The 26,841-nt window shown below is 47.8% G+C and overlaps 4 protein-coding genes across 15 annotated transcripts in view; 2 read left to right on the top strand and 2 right to left on the bottom strand.

Annotated features, from left to right (window-relative positions):
• The window catches only part of Gfod2 (Gfo/Idh/MocA-like oxidoreductase domain containing 2), a 48,970-nt gene extending 35,471 nt beyond the window's left edge, over positions 1-13,499 (top strand). For 3 of the 4 annotated variants that reach the window (XM_021721665.3, XM_040279240.2, XM_005318329.5), the window contains one exon: positions 11,966-13,499. In XM_021721665.3, the coding sequence (XP_021577340.1) occupies positions 11,966-12,864 (899 nt within the window). In that variant the 3' untranslated portion in view covers positions 12,865-13,499. Of the gene's footprint in view, positions 1-8,580; positions 8,665-11,965 lie in introns of those variants that run through there. The other variant, XM_078032545.1, reaches the window with a different exon arrangement.
• On the bottom strand, positions 7,221-26,659 carry Pard6a (par-6 family cell polarity regulator alpha). Of its 5 annotated transcripts, XR_013430955.1 has the most exons (6): positions 26,201-26,659; positions 25,606-25,828; positions 25,084-25,388; positions 24,631-24,866; positions 23,771-23,948; positions 7,221-7,421 (listed from the first exon to the last, which is right to left on the bottom strand). XR_013430955.1 is itself a non-coding variant. In XM_040278894.2 (4 exons), exons 1-3 carry the CDS (start codon positions 26,390-26,392, stop codon positions 24,634-24,636), a joined length of 1,170 nt encoding a protein of 389 aa, XP_040134828.2. In that variant the 5' UTR covers positions 26,393-26,659; the 3' UTR covers positions 23,814-23,948; positions 24,631-24,633. The 5 variants fall into 5 exon arrangements, 4 of the variants coding, with proteins under 4 accessions (XP_040134828.2, XP_005318382.2, XP_005318383.2 ...); XM_040278894.2 differs by lacking the exon at positions 7,221-7,421 and having other exon boundaries at positions 23,814-23,948; positions 24,631-25,388; XM_005318325.5 differs by lacking the exons at positions 7,221-7,421; positions 23,771-23,948 and having other exon boundaries at positions 24,498-25,388.
• Positions 17,764-20,739, bottom strand: C15H16orf86 (chromosome 15 C16orf86 homolog). The gene is made up of 5 exons (XM_005318328.4): positions 19,915-20,739; positions 19,461-19,684; positions 19,250-19,258; positions 18,859-19,076; positions 17,764-18,757 (listed from the first exon to the last, which is right to left on the bottom strand). The coding sequence occupies exons 1-5, from the start codon at positions 20,014-20,016 to the stop codon at positions 18,354-18,356; spliced, it is 957 nt and encodes a 318-aa protein (XP_005318385.1). The 5' UTR covers positions 20,017-20,739; the 3' UTR covers positions 17,764-18,353.
• Positions 20,205-24,110, top strand: Enkd1 (enkurin domain containing 1). Of its 5 annotated transcripts, none has more exons than XM_021721662.3 (8): positions 20,206-20,302; positions 20,546-20,645; positions 20,735-20,929; positions 21,591-21,763; positions 23,011-23,136; positions 23,248-23,411; positions 23,509-23,645; positions 23,735-24,110. In XM_021721662.3, exons 1-8 carry the CDS (start codon positions 20,231-20,233, stop codon positions 23,893-23,895), a joined length of 1,128 nt encoding a protein of 375 aa, XP_021577337.1. In that variant the 5' UTR covers positions 20,206-20,230; the 3' UTR covers positions 23,896-24,110. The 5 variants fall into 5 exon arrangements, with proteins under 5 accessions (XP_021577339.1, XP_021577337.1, XP_021577338.1 ...); XM_021721663.3 differs by having other exon boundaries at positions 20,208-20,352; XM_005318496.5 differs by having other exon boundaries at positions 20,226-20,386.
• Positions 26,660-26,841: the final 182 nt, after the last annotated feature.

Below are 26,841 nucleotides of genomic sequence, written 5' to 3'. Positions count from 1 at the left end.
GGTTTTAGCAATGTATTGTTTCAAGGAGAATCATATTTGGTCATTTGATTTCTTGTGTCCCTGGTGGCATGCATGTAGGCAAGGTATGTCCATACACAGAATTCTGGAGGCTCAGTCATCTTCCTGAATTTTAGAGTTTCAACAAATATGGTTTCTAAGCTATGCAGGAGAAAGAAGAAACTTTGGGGAGCTGTGATTGTGGCTTAGTGGTAGAGCACTTGCCTTGTGAATGTGAGGCACTGGGTTCGATATTCAGCACCACATACAAAATAAAATAAAATGGAAGTATTATGTCTACCTATAACTAAAAAAAATTTTTAAAAGAAAAAAGAAGAAGCTTTGGGGGTTTTTGGCAGCAACCTTGTTATTTTCCTGGAATGGGGAAATGGAGGGTTGTGAGCCATTTCCTGTAAACAGGAAGAAGTGGGGAATGACCAGAGGCTCCTGGGATCTTGTGCCCCAGCCCTCGGTAAAGCAGGGCTGTTAATCTTCTCTTTATGCACCTGCTGTAAGGAGGAAGAGAGTGGCTATGAGGATCCTTGATCTGTTCTTGCAAATTCAAGACCCAGGGCCAGGAGAGATGGTGTCAGTTAGACCAACATCCCTCGGGCCCTGCCCACTTGAGTTCCAAAGGAATCAGTAGAGTTTATGATGACCATGAAGTTCACTCCTATGTACCTTCTTTTTATGGAGAAAGACAGAACTCCTATAATTTTCCCTAGGCCGTGGGTGTGAGTGGTAATCTGTTGTAGGCAGAGCTCCATAATGACACTGGTATCAAGCCCCATTTATGGTCCCATTTCTGGCTCTCACAGTATTTGTGGGCCCCCCTGAAATGAGAGGTGTCAGTTCCTGCCCCAGTTAGCCTTTTCAGAATGATAAAATAACTGCCTTCCAAGTGCTGACTGGGAAAGTCACTGGGGTCCCATTGCAAGGAAGGCTTGGCTTTCCTGTTGTCCCAAGCGGAAGAGCAGATGTGTCCAAGTTTGTTTAAAAAAAAAAAAAAGTAAGATTCTTCTCTGGATGGTCAGTCTACTGAATTGAATATAGCCTAGATAGAAATGCAGCTAAGCATTCCAGTTCATCTCCAAGATGAGATGCTTTTCTGCAGATTGTTATATTAATGACTTAAAAGAGGACAACCTATTCTTTTCACCCATAAAACTGTAAAGTATCTGGTTCTACGCTGTTCAGATGGAGGATAGGACATCTGAAAATACAGCATATTTAAAATTTCTCATTCATGTCCCAAAAGACCCTTAATGGCACCCAGCTGTGCAAACCTGCATATCCATATATGAGTAGCTTTATATATATGAGAGAGTATGTCATCGTCCCATAGAAATCTTTTTTTTCTTCCTGTTATTGGGGCTCACTTGTGGGGGCCCACATTGAGTTACCAAGCCTTCCAGTCCTGATGCACCATGGGGATTCAAATCACTGTAGACTGATACGATTATGCCATGACTCATGACTTGGTCTTTTCCCCCCTCTCGGATAGCAAGGCCAGTCTTCTGAATAGGCATACCCCTGGGGTTGAGCTACATTCACCTCTTCTTTTGTAATCCTATCCCTTTGCCCTGTTTGGGATAGAATGTTCCATGGAAACTCCCTTTGTGTGTCCCCATCTCTTGCTCTACCTGTGGGTGGCCTTTCTAGATGTCAGTCAACCTGCTGACACAGACATCATGAAGCAAGGCTCAACCCCCTGAAACCTGACCCCTTGCCTCATTTGAATGGCTTCTCCCCAATAAAAGGGTTCAGCATGTATGCTCTTTCCTGGACCCCTAAGATCAGAGGAGCCGTAACAGGACCCAAAGAAAAAGGTATTTCTGTCTCTTGTGTGATTATTTCATGCAGCCCAGTTCACCTGGATTGACCCTGAGTGTTTTAGTCGTGAGAAAGGAAACACTCACTTGTTTCTTTCTGTCTTTTAAATTAAGGATATAAGCTTTAGACCTGCAGTCTTTTTTTTTTCCCCCTTGTAGTACCAGGAATTGAACCCAGGCCCTTGCATATGCTAGACAAGTACTCTATCACAGAGCTATATCCCCAACCTGACCTGCAGTCTTTTTATTTCATTTCCCCCACCAGGGCCTTTCATGTGCCAGGCACTTTGCCACTGAACTAAATCCTTAGCCCTTCCTATAATCTTTTTCTAAAGACATAATCGATTAACTGTAGCTTACTGAAGTATTCTAATTTTAGGCCAACTCTTCCAGACCTGAAGCCTGTGAGAAGTTTATCACAATTATCTAAAATTATGTTTTATTAAACATCCTTCTTGAGTGAGGAATATGGCTCTATGGTAGAATAATTACCTAACATGTGCATGGCCCTGTTTTTGATCCCCAGCACTGAAAAAAAAAAAAAATCCTTCTTGCATTGTGCTACAAAGTATTAAGCATTGAAAAAGCCATAGTGCTGGGCACAATGGAGCCCGCCTGTAATTCCAGTGGTTTGGGAGGCTGAGGCAGGAGGATCTCAGATTCAAAGCCAGCCTCAGCAAAAGCAAGGTGCTAAGCAACTCTAAATAAAATACAAAATAAGTCTGGGGATTGCTCAGTGGTCGAGTGCCCCTGAGTTCAATCCCCAGAACACCCCCCCTCCAAAAAAAAGCCAAAGAGATTGAAAAGCAGTAATGTGAGGCATAAAACACTGATGCAGATTTAACATATGGAAGGACATATGAGACAACTACTTGTTCTCAGACTTTTCATAACAATCAGTAAGTAATACTGTATTTTCCTTTGGCTTTCTAAGACATAGAAACACGGAAAAAGTCAAGCCCGCAGGCACTCTGGAGAGTATCTAGTCCAGCAGTTCTTGGACATGGCCACTGCACTGTGGCAGCAGCAGCAGCATTTGGGAGCTTTTTAGAACTCTAAATTCTCAGGCCTTGGCTTTCATTGAGGTAGACCCAGTACTCTGAGTAAGCCTCATAGATGATTCATAGGTAATTCTGACATATACCTAAGGATGGAGGGTCACGTATCCACATGGTGTCTTCATTTTCAATTAAACAAATAGGCCTACTGGGGCTGAGGGTTTAGCTCAGTGGTAGAGCACTTGCCTATCATGTATGAGGTCCTGGGTTAAATCCCCATATGGAAAAAAAGGAGTTAAAAATAAGAGAAATAAAATAAACTGAAGCTTAGGGATGTTGAGGAACAATATCTTGGCTACATCTCACAAAACCTTAGGCTATAGGCAAAATTACATAAAACCAGTCTACTGGTTTTCAGAATTTATTTATTTATTTTTAAAATATTTATTTTTTAGTTTTAGGTGAACACAATATCTTTATTTTATTTTTATGTGTTGCTGAGAATCGAACCCAGTGTCTCACATATGCTAGGCGAGTGCGCTACCAGTTGAGCCACATCCCCAGCCCTCTTTTTTTTTTTAATATTTATTTTTTTAGTTGTATTTGAACACAATGCCTTTATTTATTATTATGTATTATATTTTATTATATATTATTATATTTTTATTATGTTTTATTATATTTTATTATTTGTTTTATTATGTATTATTATTATGTATTCTGTATTTATTAGTATTATGTTTTTACCTTACTTTTGAGGCCATAAGGATTGTCTCTTGCCAGGCACATTGGCATATGCCTGCAATCACTGCTACTCAGAAGAAGGCTGAGGCAAGGGTTAGGGTAGAAGATCAGTGGTAGAATGCTTGCCTAGCAGGTATGAGGGACTGGGTTCGATCCTCACCACCACATAAAAAACAAATAAATGAATAAATAAATAAAATAAAGATTTTGTGTCCATCAATAGAAGAAGAAAACTAAAAATATTTTTTAAAAACAAGGCGGAGGAGGAGAAGGCTGAGGCAAGAAAAAGACAAATTGGAGGCCAGCCTGGGCAATTTAGTAAGACCCTGTCTCAAAATAAAAAATAAAGAGAGCTGGGGTATAACCATGTGGTAGAGAACCCCTGGGTTCAATCTCCAGTATTTGAGGGAGAGATTGTCTCTTGTCCTCACTACTAGTAGTTTTATTGGACTTATTCTCTAAACTTTATGTGGCATCTTGTTTTCTGCAATTGTCTGGCCATTTCATCATCTTCTATCTCAAATCTATACTTAAAGCTTTCCTGTGAATTTGTTGGAAAGGACATCAGAGAGGCACTAATACATTTTATTCCTCAGTTCATTTCATAAGTAGATGAGGAAAATGTATTTTAATTTGCCACAGTTAAATGTTTTCTTAAATTTGTGACTAAAATGTAGGTTTCTGAGCCTAGTTTTTGGCATTTCTGTGTTTCATTAGAAATACTAAGTTTAGCCAGGCACCTGTAATCCCAGCGCTTCGGAGGCTGAGATAGGAGAATTGCAAGTTCAAAGTCAGCCTCAGCAACTGAGAGGCTCTAAGCAACTCAGTGAGACCCTGTCTCGAAATAAACTACAAAATAGCACTGGGGATATGGCTCAATGGTCGAGTGCAATCCCTGGTACCAAAAATAAAGAAAGAAATACTGTATTTGCCAGCCCTTTCCCATAGGCTGTCAAGATGACAAAAGATCACTCCTCAAGTAGGCTGACACAGGTAATTAAATCAAAAGAACTCCAGTCCCTTGGGAAGCCTCACCAAGTCAATCTACCTTATATGTCATCTCCATCACATTTATCTCAAGTGCAGTTCTGTGTTTAATAAAGTATGATTATTTGAACCCACTAAACTAGGTTCTCTGAAGATTGAGCCCCTATCCAGCATTGTGGCCCTGGTTCTTGGCCCAGAGCCTGACACACTGGTTGAATAAGGCATACATATTCCACTCGTGCAACCTAGTCTGATGGTGGCCAGGGAGCTAACATGGGCCTACAATCTAGAAATAAGTAGTGATTGGTTGTGGGCTACAGTGAGCGTTTACTGGTTTTCAGAATTTATTTTTTTTTTTTTAATTTTTTTATTTGGACACAATATCTTTATTTATTTATTTTTTTAATGTGGTTCTGAGGATCAAACCCAGGGCCTCACATATGCTAGGCAAGCACTCTACCACTGAGCCACAACCCCAGCCACTCTTTTTTTTTTTTTTTAATATCTATTTTTTTTGTTGTAGTTGGACACAATGCCTTTATTTATTTGTTTGTTTGTTTGTTTTTATGTGGTGCTAGGTGGATTGAACCTAAGGTTTATACCTGCTAGGTGAGTGCTCTACCACTGAGCCACAACCCCAGCCCTCAGAACTTATTTTCTAGTAGCAAAACCTTTTTCATTAAAAAAAAAAAAAAGGTGGGGAAAGGAGGGGGAATTCCCTAGATTTTGTAAAAGTTGTGCTCTTCTCAGTCTGTTCTGCATTATGCTGTGTGAAATCCTAGGTCTCTAGAAAGGAAAGCATGGGTGTTGATGGGTGCCACCTGTGAATCTGACACCATGTATTGTTACTAAGAAACAGAAAAGCAGACTACAGGGTGCTAGAAGAGCTCTTCTAAGCCTCATTCAAGAGAGCTCCAAGGAAGATTTGCAGCTTGAAACTCATTCACCCTCCAGAAAACATGAGCTAAAAGCACTCCTGGTGCTGTGAGGTAGCTCCGTGGTGGAGCACATGTGTAACATACTTGAGGCCCTTCATTCCATCCCCAGCACTGAAGGGAAAAAAGTAAAACAACAAAAAACCCACTTAGCAACCATGTCTCCCATTGCTCTGAGTCAAAAAGCAGTTTTTTTCTTTTGTAATCTCTCCTTTGACTTCCTGGAGGGAAAGCTAGATAAACTTATATATGCCTTTCAAGGCAACCCAAATTTTCCTAAAGGTAAAGCCTATTCATTTGTCCTGTAGAAGTCTGTTTATCTCTGGGTATATTTGATTTCCACATTGATAAGACTACTGGGCCCTACATTCAGGAGCTCTCCTGCTGGTCCTGCTCAAGAAAGGTGGTCTCTGCCACTTCCACCCCTGATTTCTCTCAGCATGAAACAGGAATTCCTGATCCTAATTTTATCACCACCAAACTCCTAGCAGTCGTTAAAGTCCTCTTCCTCCCATCTCACCTTTTTGTCTCACACTACAGATGAGTCCACATCTGTAGTGGACATGAGGATGTCCATCCATCCTCAGCAGTGAGATGTGATAACAAGAAGCTTCTGGGTGGACCAGAGATACAGTTCCTAGATGGGGGCTTGTGTCTGAAAATCTAATTTCCTCCTTCCTCCCTGGTCAGCAACATGTCAGATTCTCCCCACATTGATTCTCCGTCTCTAATCTGGAAATCTCACAAGTACAGAGAAGCATTGGAGACCCTTCTGCAACAGTAGTGATAGCAGTCATGGCCTTCTGCCAAGGGTGTGTGACACTATGTTAGCCTTTCTCTTGTCATCCAGCTGTCACCTTTTATAAAGCCTCTATTGTTATGTAAGGAAGGGCAGCAGATTGAAGAGTCTCCTTGAGTAGAGATAAGTGATGTCATAAACTACTGATCTACATGTGCTGCTCCTCGCTACAGCTGAAGTTCATAATCCTGGAAGTTCAGGCCTGAGACTCCTATATGTCAATGATAAGTGTTCTGTGGACTTCTTTTTCGTTTTTAATGTATTTTTATGTGGTGCTAAGGCTTGAATCCAGTGCCTCACTTGTGTTAGGCAAGCACTCTACCACTGAGCCATAACCCTAACCTTCGTGGACTTCTTGAGGCTCAGGGTTGCTAGATGTAGTGGTAGGAAGTGAAAAGAGTTGGAAGGATTATTCCAAAGCACTGAACTCAGTTGGGGCCTCTGTCAGGATGTGAACTTCCAAACGGCTGGACTAGGATTCTCTCTATGAGAGGCCCTATATAAAATACATATAAAAAAACTCCATGTTTGTGTTGGTTTTAAAACATCTTTTTCAAAAATCGAATTTTCAAAATACTAAACAGGAACTATTTGCATTTAAAATGTGGCTTCTATGTGAGTCGCAGTGTGCCCTTTGCTCAGTGTTGATGTGTATTCAGCCTTTCCTGTGATGATGTTGACACAGCTATGCTGGTCCAGGCACTTTACATACACTGTCTCCATTGACACTTTCTCTTCTTCCCTACAAGGTGAATTTTATAGTAATAAACCCAAATCCAGAAAGGTTTACAAAAATCCAAGTATTTAGCAATGAACTGAGAAATTTTGGTCCAGATATTTCTGCCTTCAAAGCTTTTTAAGTTCAGCACCACTAATTGGCTCTTCTGGGTAGTCCTGGGACCTAGGTAGTCATCATGTGAATCATCAGTCATTTGTATGAAGTTTTTATTTTTTGTTGCAAGATATATAGTTCATTTGCAGTTCATAGTAACCTTCATTTTTGCTGCAAGATGGCCAGAGGATGGGCTGGGGATGTGGCTCAAGCGGTAGTGCGCTCGCCTGGCATGCGTGCGGCCCGGGTTCGATCCTCAGCGCCACATACCAACAAAGATGTTGTGTCCGCCAAAAACTAAAAAAAAAAAAAAAAAAAAAAAAGGAAGATGGCCAGAGGAATTAGCTTGCTGTGCCTGTGAAAATAGAACCCATCCAAGACTTATCACGGCAAGCTGCACCCTGCACTGAGCCACTAGAAATTGTGTTCCAACCATTGATCCCATATGAAAGCATTCAAGGGATAAATAAAAGGATGAGGGAATGAGAACTGGGTATTTGGAGATACATATGCCAGAGAAGGCATCCTTGCCTTGGTTGCCCTGGTCAGGGACATCCAGGATTAGAGGCTGCTCTTCCAGCTAAGAAGTACCGATGGAGTTTAGGAAGGGATCCAGATGGCCCAGAGGAGAAGCCCAGGCACACAAATTGCCCAATATGATCTTCAGCCAGAAGAGTGAGCACAGATTAGTCCATCCCAAGACCACTGACCATAATGAGGCCAAGCCCTGCCTCATCATCACTGCCTTTCCTTGCCTGGCCATCAGGCCCTCCTGCACAGCAGCTCCCATCTCTTCTCATGAACCTCTCTCCAATCTTCTTCTGGCCAGAACAGAATAGGCAGGGGAGGGACCTCAATAGGGGAAAAGATCAAAAGGAAAATTTTAGAGGAGCCCTCAGATCATGTATTCAGGTCTTATGAGTAAGCCACTGTTAGGCCTTTTATTTTACTTTATTTAATATTTTACTTTTTAGTTGTAGTTGGACACAATACCTTTATTTATTTTTATGTGGTGCAGAGGATCGAACTCAGGGTCTCACACATGCTAGGTGAGCGCTCTACCACTGAGCTACAACCCCAGCCCCCAGGCCTTTGATTTTTTTTTATTCTGAATGAAATGAGAAGCCTTTGGAAGGTTTATATGGAGGAGAGAAATGGTCTGACCCAGATGATCAGCTTTCAATCACTACGACATAATACCCAAGATAAACAACTAAAGGGAGGAAAGATTTATTTTAGCTTATGGTTTCAGTTCATGATCAGTTCTATTGCTTTTGGACCTATGTGAAGCAGAATATCAAGATAAAGATGTATATAGTAAAGCAAAGCTGCTCTCCTCATGACAGATAGGAAACAAAAGGAGATAGAAAGGAAGGGACTATGGTCCCAAAACTCCATTCAAGGGCACCCCCCAGTGACCTTCCTTCATTTCACTAGGCCCTACCTCCTAAAGGTTATACCACCTTCCAATAGGACCGAGGGCTGGGGACCAAGCCTTCAACACATGGGCCTTTGAGGGATATCCAGGATTCACATTCTGGTAAGTTTTAATAGAACCACCTTGGCTACCATGTTGTGAAGAGATTGAGGGAACAGAACAGAAGCAGGGGGGGATCAATTGACCATTGCTCTAATCTAGGCTAAAAACAGTAGTGACTTGGACAAGGAAGGTGGCAGTAAGGCTAATTAGATTCTAGATGTGTAGTTTGAAAGGCTAAGCCAATAGGATTTAATAATATTAAAAGTGGGATTGAGAGGTGACTCCAGCAATTTCAGCTAAGATGGGTAAGACCTGAGGAAAAGAGTATCAAGAAGCCCATTTTTAAAGTAGTTTTTGTGTGTTTATGTGTAGTGCCGGGGATTGAATCCAGGACCTTGTGCATGTGAGGCAAGCATTCTAACAACTGAGCTATAGCCCCAGCCTAAGAGCCCCATTTTAGATTCTGCTCCTCTTACAAGTTTGAGGCCAGCCTCAGCAACTTATCAGGACTCTATCTCAAAATAAAAGGGCTGTGGATGTGGCTCAGTGGTAAAGCAGGACCAACAAAAAAAGAAAAAGATTTTACCTCCTCTGCCTTGAATGTCTTTGGGAATGGCACTATTGACTACAGCCAATTCCCACATTACTTATAAACCCCAAGTAATCCTTCCAGTTATATTTCCTGGCAGGCATCCAAGACTTTATGAATCCTCACTCTTGGCACTGTCCTGCCTCAGTGCCATTGCACATGTGGTGCTCCCTCTCTAGGTGCCCTTTGCCCACCTGCTTCCTTTAAGATAATTCCAGTGTCACTCTTCCCTTTAGCCTTCTTGCTGTCTACACAGGGAGTTGCTGTTTGTCTCACCAAACCTTGAGCCTGTTTCTTCAAGAAGCCCAAGACTTTTTGAGAGAATTGGGGGTAGTAGGGTTTGAGTTGCCCACTGTGGGCATTGTCTGCCAAATAAATAATTAAATACATGTCTGCACCTAACCTAGATAGCTTACTGTGATTGTTAAACTTATGACTAGTCTGGACTGCTTTGAACTTTGGCTCTCTCTCTCTCTCTCTCTCTCTCTCTCTCTCTCTCTCTCTCTCTCTCCCTCTCCCTCTCCCCCTCTCCCTCTCCCTCCCCCTCCCCCTCTCTCCCTTCCTTCCTTCCTTCCTTCCTTCCTTCCTTCCTTCCTCCCTCCCTCCCCCCTCTCTCCCTTCCTTCCTTCCTTCCTTCCTTCCTTCCTTCCTTCCTCCCTCCCTCCCTCCCTCCCTCTATCCAGGGCCTTGTGCATGTGAGGCATGAGGCAAGCACTCTGCCAACTGAGCTATATCCCAGTTCCTCTGATTTTTTATTTTATTTTTATTTTTGAAGGTACAGGATTTTTCTTCTACTTGAACCCAACTCTAAGCTAGCGGAGCAACCCAGGTGTTAGTTAGGGTGTTAGTGTCTTGTTGGCTGTTCATACCTTCATGAGTTTTCACCTTAAATCACTCATAAAGAAGCTATGCAGCTCTCTGGGGTCCTTGTTTTGCCTCTATTCTGGGGATTGAACCCAGGGGTACTGTACCACTGAGCTACATTCCAAGCCCTTTTTATTTTTGAGGGTCTCACTAAGTTGCTGAAGCTGGACTTAAGCTTTTTATCCTCCTGCTTCAGCCTCCAAGTAGGCTGGAATTAACAGATGTGCATCACTCTACCCAACTACTTTGCTATCTTTGAGTGTTCCAACCACAGCAAACTTAAAATGGGTATGAGATCAGAAAAACTGTTTTCATTTCCTTTCCCCTCTACTGGAAGTGAACAGTTTCTCTTTTTGCCTCTCGAAGTTGACCAGTGGAAATTTTCAGAGAACAGTCTGCAGGACACTTAGGGCCCTCTCTGGAGTTATAACTGAGAATGCCACACCTATCCCCAAGAATATGGATTATCTTGACCCAAACAAAATGATCTAATAAAATTATAATGTCCATGATGTGTGTCTTCCCCTCAATCCCATCTGTATTATCAGGGTTCTCCAGAGAATCAGAACTAAGAACATACTGTGTGAGAGAGATTTATTTGAAGATACTGGTACAGACATATGCCTATAATTTTCAGTGTCTCAAGAGGCTAAGGCAGGAGGATTGCAAATTTAAGCCTCAGCAATTTAGCAACACATTGTATCAAAATAAAAACTAAAACTGCTGGAGATGGGCTCTAGCTCAGTGGCTGAGCACTTGCTTAACATGGGTTAGAACCTCAGCATCACATATAAATAAACAACAAACAAAAGCATTCTGAACATATGCAACTACAATAAGATGGAGATGGAGCACAGTGGTAAAGTGCCCCTGGGTTCAATCCTCAGTACCAATAAATAAATAAATGAATAAATAAAACCTGCCAGGCAGGCCAGCCTGCTAGAAATTCTGGCAAGAGTCTATATTACTTGGGCCTCAAGGCATTCTGGAGGTATAATTCCCTCCTCTGAGGAGAACTTCAGTCTTTTCAGTCAGCCCTTCTACTGATCGTGTGAGGCCCACTCACATTATTCCATGTAGTCTGCTTTAGTCAAAGTCATCTGACTTAAATGTTAATCACATCTAAAAAAGTACCTTCAGAGCAACATCTAGACTGGCATTTGAACGGCCCGCCCTGTAGTGTAGCTGAGTTGATCACATAAAATTGACTGTCATATACCTATCTTCAACTCCAGCCTTGGGTTGTGTTTGTTGTTGGAACAGGTTCTCACTAATTTACTGAGCTGGCCTTGGAGTTGTGATCCTCCTGCCTCAACTCCATTCATGCCTCTTAAGAACCTTTTCCTGGGGCTGGTGTTGTGGCTCAGTGGTGGAACACTCACCTAGCACACATGAGGCTCTGGGTTCCATCCTGAGTACCACATAATAATGAAATAAAGGTATTGTATCCACCTACAACTAAAAAATATTCAGAGAGAGAGAGAACCTATTCTTGCAGGCATGGTGGCACATGCCTATAATCCCAGCAACTTGGCAGGCCAAGGCAGGAGGACTACAAGTTTGAAGCCACCTCATCAACTTAGTAAGGCCCTAAGTGATTCAGTGAGACTCTGCCTTAAAATGAAAAAGAACTACAGTTGTAGCTTAGTGGTTGAGCATCCCTGAGTCTAATTCCTAGTACTGAAGCCAGAGGGAGGGTTTTGGAGAGACCAATAACCTTTCCTCTTTATTTAACCCATAACTTTCCAGTCACTGTGACCATTTTCAGTCTAAGCTGAGTAACCCTTTCTCTTCTCCCAGGCCACTTTCTAGTCCTATTGCATGGTCCATCTGCTTTGGAGAAATAAGATGTTTTCCCTATTGTAAACCCTTGGAACTTTGAGATTTCCTATTGTGTCTTACTTGTAGGCATTGGGAAGAATGTGGTTTGTGAAAAGGCAGCAACATCGATAGATGCCTTCCGGATGGTGACAGCTTCACGCTACTACCCACAGCTGATGAGCCTGGTGGGGAATGTGCTGCGCTTCCTGCCTGCTTTTGTGCGCATGAAACAACTAATTGCAGAGCACTATGTAGGTGCGGTGATGATCTGCGATGCCCGTGTATACTCAGGCAGCCTGCTCAGCCCCAGCTACGGCTGGATCTGTGATGAGCTCATGGGTGGAGGGGGCCTGCACACCATGGGCACCTACATCGTGGACCTGCTGACCCACCTGACTGGCCGGAAAGCCGAGAAGGTACATGGGCTGCTCAAGACCTTTGTGAGACAGAATGCTGCCATCCGTGGCATCCGGCATGTAACCAGCGATGACTTCTGTTTCTTCCAGATGCTTATGGGTGGTGGGGTGTGCAGCACAGTGACACTTAACTTCAACATGCCAGGTGCCTTTGTGCATGAAGTCATGGTGGTCGGCTCCGCAGGACGTCTTGTTGCCCGGGGAGCTGACCTCTATGGGCAGAAGAACACTGCCATGCAAGAGGAGCTGCTTGTGAGGGACTCCCTGTCTATGGGTGCAGGGCTGCCAGATCAGGGGCCCCAGGACGTCCCACTGCTCTACTTGAAAGGCATGGTCTACATGGTACAGGCCTTGCGCCAGTCCTTCCAGGGTCAGGGCGACCGCCGTACCTGGGATCGTGCTCCAGTTTCCATGGCTGCCTCATTTGAGGATGGGCTGTATATGCAGAGTGTGGTAGATGCCATCAAAAGGTCAAGTCGATCGGGGGAGTGGGAGACTGTGGAGGTGCTGACAGAGGAACCTGATGCCAACCAGAACCTATGTGAGGCACTTCAGCGGAACAATCTATGACCTCTACATGGGCTCCCTGCCACAGAGCAGAGGGGCCAGAGATGAAACCAGAACTGTGATGGGGACTTGGCCATGGCAAAGACAGTATCATAATCAGCTCGGACTAAAACTGGGAGACAGTTGAAGGGGCCCAAGGAAGATAACTTGTCCTTCTGCTCATTTACTTCTCAAGACTTGAAGAGTAGCATGTGCCCCTATTTCCATGGCCTAGGCTTGCACAGTGTCAGGGCAGAGTTGCTACCAGGCCTCTTCATGGTTCTGCTAGTGAGCAGGGCCAGCAAAAGCCTGACTTGTGGGCCTGATCTCTGATCTGACAGGATAAGAAAGCCCAAGAAACCAGCTTGGTAATGCCAGAGGATAAATGACAAGGAACTTTGTTTCCATGCCCTTCTGGGCCAGGAGATCTCAGGAACAGTAAGGGCAGTAAGTCGTCCTTCAGGGATCCTCACCTGCCCTTCCATGCAGCCAGACCCTTCTGGCCTCCAGGCTGATCCTTCCTGCGTGGAAGAGGGGTTTCTGTATTAGATGAGCTCTGGGGCTGTTGACCTAAGGAAAAGGGCCCCTGATTTGGCAGAGAGAAGACAAGGGGGAACTGTAGAACATCTGATGTCAATTAATAAATCGGAAAAATGTGACAGCATGATTCGTGGGTTTTGATTGGTGATTTGGGTTCTTTAATAATGAAAGATTTGTTTATTGCTATAGTTTTTATCTTTCCTCATGACCCATAGCAGCTCTGAGCCTGCCATGGATTTATCACCATCTACTGAGCCACAGAGGCTTCTGCCACTGCCTGCCCTTGTCTCCTGCTTGTTCCCTCATGGCCAAGTCCCAGGAGTCCTCCAAAGAAAAGTGTTTTCTCAACGGGTACACTCCTGTAATCCCAGCCATTCAGTTGAGGTTGAGGCAGGAGGATCAAAATCTAGGGCCAGTTGGGGCAATTTAAAGTGTTTCCTCAGAAGACAGTACACAAGTCTTCCATTAGGGGGTGCAGTTGGGCCTTGTGTTTCAGGCAGTCAGGGCAAGCCTCCTTGGCTTGAGGCCTGGAGGGATTCTGTTCTTCCAGCCCCGTGGTATGGCTCCTGGAGAGGCAGGAGCTTGAGGAGGAAGGGACCTCTGCTGCCTCTCATAGTAGATTTGGCTAACACTGCTTAACCCACCTGTACAGTCACTAACCATGTGTATGACTTTGTTCCTTTTTAGCCATGTCTGCCCCTTTATTTCCTTTGCCAGCCTGCTAGATGTGAAGCCTGGACAAACTCTGCCCTTCTCTAGCCTTCCTCCCTCTTCCCGCCCTGGGCTTCTTGCCAAAAAGGCACAAGAAGTTTTGCTTCTTCCTCTTGGCACCCCTTATAGAAGTCACCAGGCCTGTTTTCCTGTAGTGACCTGTTTTCAGACATTGTCCTTGTGAGATAAAATAACAAGGGTTAGTGTTGGAGTAATCTTATGGCATGCTGGGCCCCCAGGGTAACTCCAAACCACTCTGTGAAGATTTAGTAGGCCCATTATTCAGATCAGAAAACAGGCACAGTGGGGTAAAGTTACTGCCTTCCTGTAGATTATAAGAAATGGAGCCAGGAGTATCAGCATTTGAGAATCTTAACTCACAAGCCCAGATGTGTCCCTCCTGGAGCAGGAGTCTCAACCTATCCTGAACTAGGGGGAGAAGAGAAAGCCCACCATTAGGCTGATAGTTAATTGTCCCTGGGACTCAGCTCAGCAGGTCAGTCACTCTGGGTATTACTGGGGTGTCCAAGTCCCTCCTAAATTTGGGGCTTGACCAAGAAAACATAAGATGCTCATACATAAGAAAAGTCCATGTTGCTGACCCACAGTGGCCAAATGTTGGTTTTGGAGGACTGCTGTTTACAGAGACAGATGCCCAGAAGTGCTGGGGCAGATTGCAGTGAGCCTAGTGTAGAGCTGCTTTTGTTTATTTTAATTTGGGGGGGTTGTAGATTGATTCAATACCTTTATTTATTTATTTTTAATGTGGTGCTGAGGATCGAACCCAGTGCCTCACACATGCTAGGCAAGCACTCTAGCACTGAGCCACAATCCCAGCCCCTAGAACTGCTTTTATGAGACCCCAAGTTCTCTGAGGGAACCCCCCCCATCACCCTATCCCCCTGACATTTTTCCTTCAGTATGGGGGTCTTTACTACTGAGCTACATCCCCAGGTCTTTTTATTTTTTATTCTGGGACAGGGTCTTGCTAAGTCACCCAGTGAGGTCTCAAACTTGCTTTCCTCCTGCCTCAGCCTTTTTATTATTATTATTATTATTATTTAATATTTATTTTTCAGTTTTTGGCGGACACAACATGGTTGTTTGTATGTGGTGCTGAGGATCGAACCCGGGCCGCTAGCTTGCCAGGCGAGCGCGCTACCGCTTGAGCCACATCCCCAACCCCCCTGCCTCAGCCTTGCTAGTCACTAGATTACAGACATGTGCTCCTGGTCCTAATCCTTCTGACATCTTCACCATCGTGTACCTCTTGGGCATCATAGCTTACTGGTTCCACTTTGGGAATGGGGAGGAGAATTGAGCCTGGAAGTGGCTCAGATGCCTATGATCAATGGATCCCATGGGTGAGCAGAGCCCAAACTGGCTCCTGGCTTGTCCTGCAGCGCCCCCTCACGGAGGAAGGTAGCAGCATCTCCTAGGACCTGAAATTTGATTCCCAAATTTTGGAAAGCTCCCAACACTTCTTAGGTCAAAGTAAAGTTTTTACAAGCTCAGTGAAAATTCATCTTGTCCCCTCTGAAATAACAGTCACCAGCCTCCAAACAAATCTAGGCCTCACATTCACTAAGACCTGGCAGCTACTTCCTCACCTTCCTGTCCTGTCTCTTTTCCATTCTTTTCTTCACACTGCTGCCCATTTGACCTCTCCATAATGTCAGGCCAAGGACCCTGTTTGTCTGTACTCCTCTTTGTCACCCCCCAATTTGGCCAATTTGGGCCCCTGATGTTCATGTGCTGTTTCAGCCACACTGAGCAGCCCTCCTGCATAGAGCTGACATCTTCCACACCAGCACGGTTTCATTCCTGACTTTTCCTTGGCCTGGAAAGCACTAGCTCTCTTCTTCAGGAGTAACTGGAAGGCCACCTGAAGACTACTTCTCCCCTGATTACTACTTCCCTAGGCAATAGTGGCCACCCCATTACCTGTGGTCCTTCATTTCCTCTTGAATCATGCTACCTCAACATTTCCCCCTTAGAGAGAGCTTCTAGGAGCAGCAGTAACTTCTCCCTTCCTGTGGCTCCCATTACCCCTGCTTAGAACAGTTCTTTTCTAATCATCATTCCCTCCTTCACCTGTGGGGAAATGAGCAGAGCTTCCTTCTCAATGCTGGTCTTGACCATACCACCAGACCCAAAGACCACCGAGAGAGTAGATGCTTGGCCTTCTTAGATCAGGCCTTAACCAGAGAGCCAAGTCCACAGATTTTGTAGAACTCAGAGGAAGGCAGAGAGCCTCACAGGCTCCAGCATGTGGTCTTACTTCCTTTTTTAAAAAATTTAGTTGTTGATGGATCTTTATGTTACTTATTTGTAATGTGGTGCTAAGAATTGAACCCAGGGCCTCACACATGCTAGGCAAGCACTATTCCACAGAGCTACAACTCCAGCCCATGTGGACTTACTTTCAACATGTGCAAGAACACTTCCCTGGGGCTGGGGATGTGGCTCAAGCGGTAGCTCGCTCGCCTGGCATGCGTGCGGCCGGGGTTGGATCCTCAGCACCACATACAAATATGTTGTGTCCGCCAATAACTAAAATAAGTAAATATTAAAAAATTCTTAAAAAAAAAAAAAAAGAACACTTCCCTGCAGGCCTCTGCTTCCTTAGCCATAAAGTGAGGTCAACCTCAATTATCCAGCTCTGAAATACCCTGAAGAATCTGAGTTCATCTCTATGGATGAGATTCTGTCTGTGTGGGCCCTATGGACAGTATCACCTTGGGGTGGGCAAAATACAACCCAGGGAAATCTAAAGATGAAAAGAGAAAGAAGTGTCCAGACCTCAGGGCTTGCTTATGACCTTGCAATGGAACAATTGAGTATCCAAGTGACCCTCCCAAAGGAGGGAACAGCCAGGAATAATGCCAAGAAAAAGGGCCATGCCCATTTTCATCCTGCCTGGGCCTGCCCACTCAGCTTCCTCTGATAACCATGCTGACTATTATTCCAGGGTCCCAGCACATTGTTGTGTAATTCAGATAGCTTAATTCATTCAGATTCTGACCTATCCTCTCCACAGCCTCCTCCAACCCCTCAATGGTCTCCCTATCTTTGGTACCTTTTATGGGGGTTGTCTGATAGGTGGATATGATTCATTGATGAGTGTCTTTGGGGAATTCCCAGTTCAGTTGCAAAGACAGTTATATTCCACAGTTTCAATAGTATACAATGCAAGGCAACATTGCCTGCTGCCTGGCTCAGCAGAAAGAGGGTACCCAAATTGTCAAGGATCATGTGTGCACTAGCCAGATGGATGGGTTAGGGAATAAAGGCTTCTTAGCAGGAAAACCCCATGTGCAGAGAGTGAAAGTAAGAAAAGGTGTGGCTGACCAGGGAGTTAGAGACACTGGGAAGTTTCAAGGCAGCTGGGGCAAGAGGAAAAAGGTGCTAGAGGGACAGTGACACCATCAAGGGTGCAGAAGTGTGAGGCAGGGTCACTGCATAGATCCAGCTGTGGTAATGGGTGGAAAATATTTCAAAGCTGCCACTTAGGGCAGGTAAATGAACCTTTCCACCCAGGAATACCATGTGTTGGTCCCCTTGAGGTCAGGCTAAACACAGGCTCTTCCCTGAGAGACAGCAGGGCCAAATGCCTGCTTCTCATGACCTTTTTTTGTGGGGAGGGGATACTGGGGATTAAATCCAGGGTACTTTACCATTAAGCCACATCCTCAGTCCTTTTTATTTTTTGAGACAGGGTCTCACTAAGTTCCTCAGAGCCTCACAAAGTTGCTGAGAATGGCTTTGAACTTGCAATCCTGCCTCAGCCTCCCACGCCTCTGGGACTACCAGTGTGCCACCATGCCCATCTGCATGACCTTTTCTCTGCCTCAGGTTCCTTCCCCATTCCCTCTTCATTCCCCACTATTAGCCTACCTGACCCTGATTCACCTGGGGAGACTTAAATACACAGAACTGGGCCCTTTGCCTGCCCAAACCCACTTCTTATTCAGGCCTAGGATGGTACCCAGGAATCTCATTTGTCAGATGACATGGCCCCTGGTGATCCAGATGACTGGCCCAACTTCAAACTCTGCACAGGTGAGTCCTTCACCCTTCTTCACAGCCTCTTTCTTTCCCCAATTGAAGCATCATATTTGGGGAATTGGTCTTAGAAAAGGAAAAAATGTTTATTTTCCAAGTTCTCAAATGGGATCAGGAGCCAAATTCCCCCCTCCATCTAGCCCTCAGGCTACAGCCCTGGGTCAGGCCTGGAGAATGGGAACACCCAGTGGGTGAAGTTACTTGTACTGAGGGGAGAGTGGGGGCACAAGGGGAGCAGTGCAGACACTCAGCATCTTGTCGATATCCACCTGGGTTGACTTATCCACCTCTGCCTTGAGGTGGCCACTCATCCCCAAGCTGGGCAAAACCCCAAGCTCCACTCCAGCCTCCTCTCCCAGGGGAGCCAAGGCATGAGTGGGGGGAACTAACACATTGGAATAGGGCAAAGGGAGACCTAAGCCCAGCTCACCTGCCACAGGGAGCAAGGCCTGCAGCTGCTCCACACCTGCCTCCTCAGGAACCAGGGCCAACTCTGACTCAGGCTCTACCTCAGCCTCCCTGTCTTCCTCCCCTGCCTGGTTCAGCTCAGGGTTGCAATAGTTGATATACTGGTACAATGGCCGGAGGCGCTGAGCTTTTCCTGCAAGGACCCGGGGCAGGACAGGGGCTGGAGCGCCAGGCTGTGCAATGTCAGCTCCAGCAAGCAGGGAAAGAAGGGAAAGCCCAAGGACTGCCACTCACGCTCCAGCCCCAGGGTCTCTGGGGGTGCAGACATAGTGCTGGCTACAGCTGGAAGCATGGGAGCCCCCAGACTTTTGCGTTTCTTGGCTTTTTTGTGCTGTTTGGCAGATGGTGAGGGTTCATTCTGACAGCCCTCCAGCTCCTCTCTCTGCAGCAGCATCCCTGGTGGCAGCTCAGCTTCAGTCCTAGGATGGGCATGGTAGCTAGGTCCTGGGAGGCTGGGAGACTAAAGTTGGGGACAAGAGGCCTGAGAGGCAGCCTTCAGCCTCTGGCTCCTTTGCCTTGAGCCTAGGGACTAGCCCCGCCTATCCCACCAATCCAGGACTATAAAGCTATCCCTTTCTTGGTCAATGAAATCCCAGGCCCAATAGGGTCCCAGCACTTATGTGACCTCATTCCCCTTCAAGACATGGAGGTTCCATCTCTCTTGGTGCTGGTGCTCCCTATGCCAGAGCTCTTGAGGAACAGAATAGGCAGAGTGATGATAGTGGCAAGGGACAAGAATCTGCCCCACAGCCGTACAGGATTTAAGAATTCTCCAGGGGTAAGTTTGAGGCTCAACCCCATCCCTGCAGTTCCTTCCCTCTGAAAAACCTCCTCACTTGATCGGTTTCCTCTTCAGTCCATGACTGGGCCCCACGATGGAGGCCCCAAGCCTGGGGCCTCTCTCGTCTCCTGCCTCTGCCTCAAGCACTTCTTCCTCCAGCTTGATCCCCTCCTCCTGGAGCTCTGGCTCTCTGCAGTGTCCTGTTGGACACACGTCTTCACCCTGGGTACTGCAGGCCTCATAAGCTGGCACTGGGCACTGGTCTCCCATCATTGAGCACTAGAGGCAACACATAGGTAATTAGTTGCCATGGCCAAACAAAAGATGTAGGAATCAGACATTCGATGCCCAACATCAGCCCCCAAACACCAGAGAAAGGGCACCATCCCGGGCCCCTCCGCTGTAAGGCCTGAACTGGCAGTTAGGGGGTCAGATCACTCAAAGTTCCGCCCTCAGAGCACCGTGGCCAAATGTTTGAAGGCTGATGGCCAGATCATCAGGACCATCACCTCAAGGCTCTGAGCATGATTAACTGGTGCCTCCACAACCTGGACCAGCCCTGCGACTGTCCCCTCTGGGGCCCCTGGCTTCCTCTCGGCCCCTGAGGCCATGGCTTCGATGGGTCAGAGCATTCTTGACGGTTGCTGCGGTAGGAGAGCGGGCGCCCAGGGGCTGGACTGGTGGACCCTGTGTTGACTCAGGAACCCGCCAGGCGGCTAGAGCCTAGCCTAGCTCCCAATGGGACTGAAGGCTGTTCCGCTCATTCGGCTGGAACTACAAGCCCCAGAAGGCTTATCGCCAGATCATTGACCCCTGACCTCAGAGATGGAAAGCTATTTGTTGCCTGGCAACAGCAACTCCCGTCAGGTTGCAGAAGCTGGCGGCAAAACTGCTCAAGTGAGTCCCCGCGGGGGGCATGCGGAGAGGGACAGCGAACCCGCAAAGAAGTGAGCTAAAATCGGGGTCGCAAAGGCAGCAAGGGTAGGCCGGGCCAGGAGCGCGGAGGGAGCTGGGGGAGTGATTGGAAATGGAAAACACGGCCTGGCTGCAGGGTCTGGGTTGAAGGAGGAAGCACCGGGGTAGGGAAAGGGGTTCCGGCGGGAGATGCGCAGCGTGGCAGGCCTCGGTGCACCGTTGCAGGGCGTCGACCGCAGCATGTGCGAAGGCCCGTCCCGCATCTCGGGGCCCATTCCCCCAGATCCTACGCTCTGCCCTGACTACTACCGGCGACCCGCCTCGGGTGAGTTGGAGCGTGCAGAGCGTGCCGCGGTGGGGCGAATTCCCCACTCCATAACTGAGCCGCGTACTCCACCCGGTCCCACCTCCTAGCCCAAGGACGCCTCGAGGGAACCGCTTTGAAGCTGGACCTGCTGACCTCGGAACCTGATTTGGACGCTGCCCCTCCCCGTGGCCCCCGCATCAGGCCAGGAGCCCGAGAAATCCTGGAGCGTAGCCAACGAGGCGTGGGGGATGTGCTGCTGCAACTGGGAGACATCTCCCTCGGTCCAGGAGCTTCTCCCAAGAGTAAGTCCCAGCCAGAAAGAGCAGCAGTTGGAGATCAAAAGTGGAGATCTAAAGGAGCTGCTCCTTCTTCCCTGACCTGGACGCTGGCTTTGCCCCTGTAGATGTTTCCCCAATATAAAAGGAGTAGGAAATGAACTACCTCCTCGCAGGAGTGGACTGAATGAGACAGTCCCGGGAAGTCCTAGCTTCATGCATTCATGCATCAATGAAATACTTTGAAACAGGATTCATATAGATACTAGGAAAACAAAATCAAGGACAAGTGTGGGTCATCATAAAGTTAAGGTGGGAGGCAATAAACAAGAGTTGAGTGTAATATGCGAGATGATTAATGGTATACTTCACTATAAAAATGTAAAAAACTGGGGTGGGGATGTAGCTCAGTAGTAGAGTGTTTGCCTAGCATGTACAAGACCTCAGGTTTGATGCCACAAAACAATAACAAGTTAAAAATGTAAAAAATAACAAAGAGATATGCACTATGTTAGGAAGGAAAGGCATAAGTTGATGCCATGGAATATGTGTGTGGGGTCTAACCCAGACAGGAGAGCCAGGGATATCTTTGTGCAGGAGGCAGGGTATGGGCCTATACTAAGATCTAGTTTAAGTTGGGTTGCATGGGCCATACATGGAGCAGAGCATGGCAGCATATTTTCTCCAGGGAAGGACCCTAAAGACCATGAGAAGGAAAATCTGAGGCGGATCAGAGAGATACAGAAGCGCTTCCGAGAGCAAGAGCACAGCCGGGAGCAGGGCCAGCTCAGGCCCCTGAAGGCACTGTGGCGGTCACCCAAGTATGACAAGGTGGAGTCCCGACTCAAGGCCCAGCTGCAGGTATCTGTTTTAGGGAGCCAGAAATGCGTGATCTGAGTTATGGGAAGGGAAGAAATCACAGAGAATTAAGATAATAAAGTATTAAGGGACAGCTGGTACTGCTGCAGGCATATCTGGGGTCTCTGCAGAAGTGGTAATGGCTGGGCTAATCATGAGGGTCCAGTAGGAATTAGGCAAGGGAAGTGTGGGAGAGAACATTCCATGGAAAGAGAACTTTACAGGTAGATGTTCTGAGACTAGAGGGTGAGCAGTGGAGATCCTGGGTACAGTTCACTGTGAGGGGGAAAAGTATGAGTTTAAGCCAAGAAGTCAGCTGAACCCACATCTGAAAGGACCACCTAAGCTACTTTCCAATGTTTTTTTGTGTGTGCGAATGTGTGCCATGTGGTTGTGTTGAGAATCAAACCCAGGGTCTCATTCATGCTAAGCATGTATTTTACCACTAAGCTATACCCCCTGGTCTTTCAACATTTATCTGAGGATAGTAGGGAAGGCAGGGGCTGGGACTGGGGTATGGTGGCCCCTGTATTGGGTAGGCACCATTCCTCTAAGAAGGAGGAGAACTGAGAGAAAAGACAAGGTCACATAAGGATATACTGAAGCTCAGGCATCTGTGGGACTCCCAGGGGGTGGGAGTGTGTCCAGGAAGCAGATGGATGATCAGGTCTGGATCTCAGGCATGAGATCCAGGAGTTATTGATGAGCAGGTTGAGAACAATGAGACCAAGGAAGTGGCCCCCTGGATTTGAGGGCTTGGAAGCCAGCCCTCAATGACCTTGGGGGGCTGAAGCTTGGCTAGGAGGGAGAAAAAAGTGCTAGCTGAACTGAGAGGGAGAAAAAAGTGCTAGTTGAACCGAATTAGAATGAAATATAGTTTGTTTCCTTAAATGTAGAAGAGACCCCCATGTTTAAATGCTAATAAGAAGTGGTCCTTTAAGAAAGAAAAGGCTCTGGGCTAGGAATGTGGCTCAAGTGGTAGCCCGCTCGCCTGGTATGCATGCAGCCTGGGTTCGATCCTCAGCATCACATACAAATAAAGATGTTGTGTCCGCCGAGAACTAAAAATAAATATTAAAAAAAATTCTTTCTTTCTCTCTCTCTCTCAAAAAAAAAAAAAAAAAAAAAAGAGGCCCTATAGGGATGGGGAGAGAAAAATCCTGAAAGGCCAGAAGGCTAGAGGCATGCCCTTGTGGTTTGAGACCCTGATATCAGCCTAACTGATTCCTCTGCTATGTCCTTCCCTGCAGGAGCCTGACCCCGCCTCTGCAACAGAGCATGCCCACTTCCTGCGGGCACACTCCCGTTGTGGCCCTGGGCTCCCACCACCCCGTATCCCCAGTCTCCAGCTAACCCCACCAGGACCCAAAGCTAAGGTGAGAGGATATGTGGGAGCTAGGAGGTGGTTGGGCAGGAATCCTGTGGGTGGGGATACAAAAGTACAACATAATGCTATTAACCCCCAACATTCTTGCCATGTCCTACAGGGATCAGGCCTGAGTGTGGATTTCATTAGTCACAATGCCCAAGCTGCCAAGAGGGCCCCCCGGCGCCATTCCCGCTCACTGCAGGCCCTGGCACAGGTGCTGGAGCAGCAACGTCAAGCCCAGGAGCACTACAACGCAACACAGAAGGGCCATGTGCCTCGTTAGTAGGTCTCAGTGTCCAACACCCTGGGTGAGGGGCATCTATGGAAGGTGGGAGTCAATTGTCTTGGTTTCCTCAACCCTAGGCCTGTGTATTTACAGCTTGTTGGAGCGCAGGGATATGTGGCGGCGGGAGGCTGAAGCCCGCCAGCATAGCCAGCCAGACCCTGACATGCCCCCTGGTCATACCTGCATGCCTGAGAACCAGCGGCTGGAAACACTGAATAGTCTGCTCCAGAGTGAGTACTTGGGCAAGCGGGGCAGGATGGGGAGCCCACTGGGAACCATGCATCTCTGCCCAGTACTCACTGTTCCTGGGCCCCTGTAGGCCAGAGCCAGCTGCTGCGTGAGCTAGTACTGCTACCTGCCGGGGCAGACTCGCTGAGAGCCCAAGGCCACCGTGTTGAGCTGGACCGGAAGCTGGTGCAGGTAGAAGAGGCCATCAAGATCTTTTCCCGGCCCAAAGTCTTCGTGAAGATGGATGCCTGAGCCCCTTTGTTGGAGCAGTGGCAGGAAGATCCACACTGAGGATTGCCACATGGCTGCAAGAGGCAACAGGCCCGGTTATACAGCAGAGGTCCAAAAAGAGGAGCTTTCTGGGCAGGCAATATACCCAGAGTATTCTTCCCAGCTATCTGTGGTTGTAGAAGGGCCATCCCAGCCTTTAAACCCTTTTGACAAAATTAAACTTTTTGTACATAGTGGGGTTTGTTTCCGTAAGAGTTTTGTTTGGAGGGAGGACTGGGGATTGAACCCAAGGTGCTAGGCAAGTGCTCTATCACTGAACTATATCAACATCCCTTTTTATTTTATTTTGAGAGAGCATCTCACTAAATTGCCCAATCTGGCCTTCAACTTGCCATCCTCCTGCCTCATCCTCCTGAGTCACTGGAATTATAGGCATGTCCAATAATGTTTGGTCCATAGAAGCTTTCCTTACTTCAGAAACGCAAAGCCCCATGACCTTCCTTCTGCCTAACCATGGGAAGGTCTTTCCACTGCCCCTGTCATTCCTGTTTCATATCCAGAGTAGAAGGTAGGCTTATGGGATTGGAGAGGAGGCTGGGACTAGGACACAGAAGGACCATGTCTGTGTTTGTAGAAAACTTTTAATGTTCCTTAGGCTGAGAGGGCCCAATGGAACAAGCAAGCTAACCCCCGCCCCAACCAGGATGTCCCTACCATGTCCCAGCAGCCTAGAATAGAAAAGGGCTGCATCCTTGCCTGTCAGAGGCTGAAGCCGCTACCATCTCCTCCTCGTATGCTACTCCCCCAGCCAGAGCTGGCCTGTTCCTGGCCATCCAGGGAGGGCAGAGAGTTTCGGACACCAGGAAGTAGGCAGCCGGGGTGCAGGTCCCAGCATGGCGGCTGAGACAGCCCATTGGAACAAGGAGGCGGTCGGTTCTCAATGACCAGGTCACTGCTGTCATCATCACTGTCGGGCTCAGCAGGCCCAGGCCCTGCAGAGGGAGGCCGTGTTAGCCTCCCAGATGCCCCTCGCACCACATTATTGCGCTGGTTGGCAGGCTTGACAGTGACAATGAGGTTATGGCTGTTGGCAACCATCATGTCCGTCACTTGGTCCAAGGTCTTCCCAGCCACCTCAATACCATTGACCTCAAGGATCTCATCACTAACTGCCAGCAGCCCTGTACTCTCAGCCAGGCCCCCACGTACCAGGCGAGAGATGAATATGCCTGGAACCCGCTCCAGGCCTTGGGGAGCCACACGCACACTCATGCCATCTCGAATGTAAAAGCCCAGAGGGCGGTCTGAACCATGCTTGTGCAGTCGAACCCGTCGGTGGGTCTCAGGCAGTAGGTCCACATCTATGACTGAGGAAACCTGGCGGAAATCTTGGGGCAGGCTGATTAACAGGGGTGGCCGCGTGCGCAGGGGTGCCACTGGTCGCAGTAGAAGCCCTTTCCTGCGCCGCTGCAGAGAGTTGGAGGCAAATGCCAGGCCGCTGGAGTCAGCTTCTGCTGCAGGAGAGGGGGGGTGCTGAGATCAGACATGCTGCTCTCCTACTTGGGCCCTTTACAGGGAGCAATGTAGCTATTTCCTACCACTTGGAGGTCAGGCCAAGGGCAAGGACTGCAGAAGGTGAAGACTGAGTGCTCTGGGTATGGACTAACCCTTGTAGACCTGCCGGGTCACCCTACCCCACCGAGGCTGCCCACTGTACCCCATTCTCCTCACCCCGCTTCTGCACCAGTAGGCGCAGCGGCGGGGGCCCGCTGGCCAGGGCCCGGTGCAGGCTGTCGTCGTTGGTGAGGGGCAGTAGGTCGCCATGAGCATCCGTATAGCCAAGCAGCACGTCCAGGCCTGGGATCTGGTGCACTGCACGCAGCAACCGAGAAAACTCCTGGAAGCCGCTCACGGAAGCACGGGGCAGCGCAAAGCGTCGGAACTCAGCGTCGAACTGGAGGCGGGTGGGGGGGGGAGAAGACTGGTTAGGACAGGTCTCTTTTTCACACAGATCTAAGTCTGGCATAAGTAGGGGTAAAAGAGGGCTGCTGCAAAAGCTACAGCGTTGAGCCCACACCTCAGTTCCAGTATAAGGGACGCTGTCCAAGGTCTTGTCCCCGCCCTCCATGTACCAAAACCTGAGAGGGACTCTGGAGGCTGGCAGTGGAAGGAAGGAGGATGGATAAGGAAAAACAAGCAGAAAAAAAGAATGGGACATGGAGGATGAAGGACAGAAGTGATGGGACCAAGGAGCAGGAAAGGGGAGAAGGAGAGAATTGGGAGTGCCTAGGGCCGGGGCCGGAGCCGGGGCCGAAGGCGCCCTTACTTTGCTCTTCACCTCGACGATGCTGTCAGGACTGCGCGCCGGAGTCCTCTGCGGCCTGGCCATTGCGGGACCGGGCGGACCAGGGACAGTGCCCCAGGCAGCCCGCGGAGGCGCAGGTGCACAGCCCGGCTGGCCCTCCCGCGCCGCCCCGCCCCTACTGTAGCACTCGCCCCGCCCTCCCATTCGGACCATGACGTCAAGGGGGCAGCGACACAGAGGAACGCGGAGTCCACGTCTCCTAGGAAACAGAGATGTGGGTGGAGAACATTCTTCCTCTGCTCCTACGTCATTACGCTAGGGTTCGCACGTCCGGAAGAGTCTGAGAGGACGGACTTGGCCAATCCGAGAGGAAAAAGAGGGAAGTGACATTTATTGAGCGCTGTGTACTTTTATTTCCACTGGTCTTACAAGACTAAGCATTTTGTATATGAGGAAACTGAGTCATAATAAACTTCTGCTAAACCCCTCCGGGCCACACGGCGAAGTGGCTTCGAGCCAACTCACTCAAGCTACCACCCTCAGATCTCAGCAGCTTCAGGCCCAGGATCACTCTGCCTGCGAGCCAGCCTTTGGCCCCTTCCTTCCTGGTGTCGTGAGGAACGGCCCAGGGCCAGATTGTTCCTCAGAGAGATGTCCCGATA

This window comes from Ictidomys tridecemlineatus, chromosome 15 (genome assembly GCF_052094955.1).
Source record: "Ictidomys tridecemlineatus isolate mIctTri1 chromosome 15, mIctTri1.hap1, whole genome shotgun sequence".
Lineage (NCBI taxonomy): Eukaryota > Metazoa > Chordata > Mammalia > Rodentia > Sciuridae > Ictidomys > Ictidomys tridecemlineatus.
The sequence above is the reverse complement of the archived record's forward strand: the minus strand, read 5'-3'. Positions and strand labels throughout refer to the sequence as shown.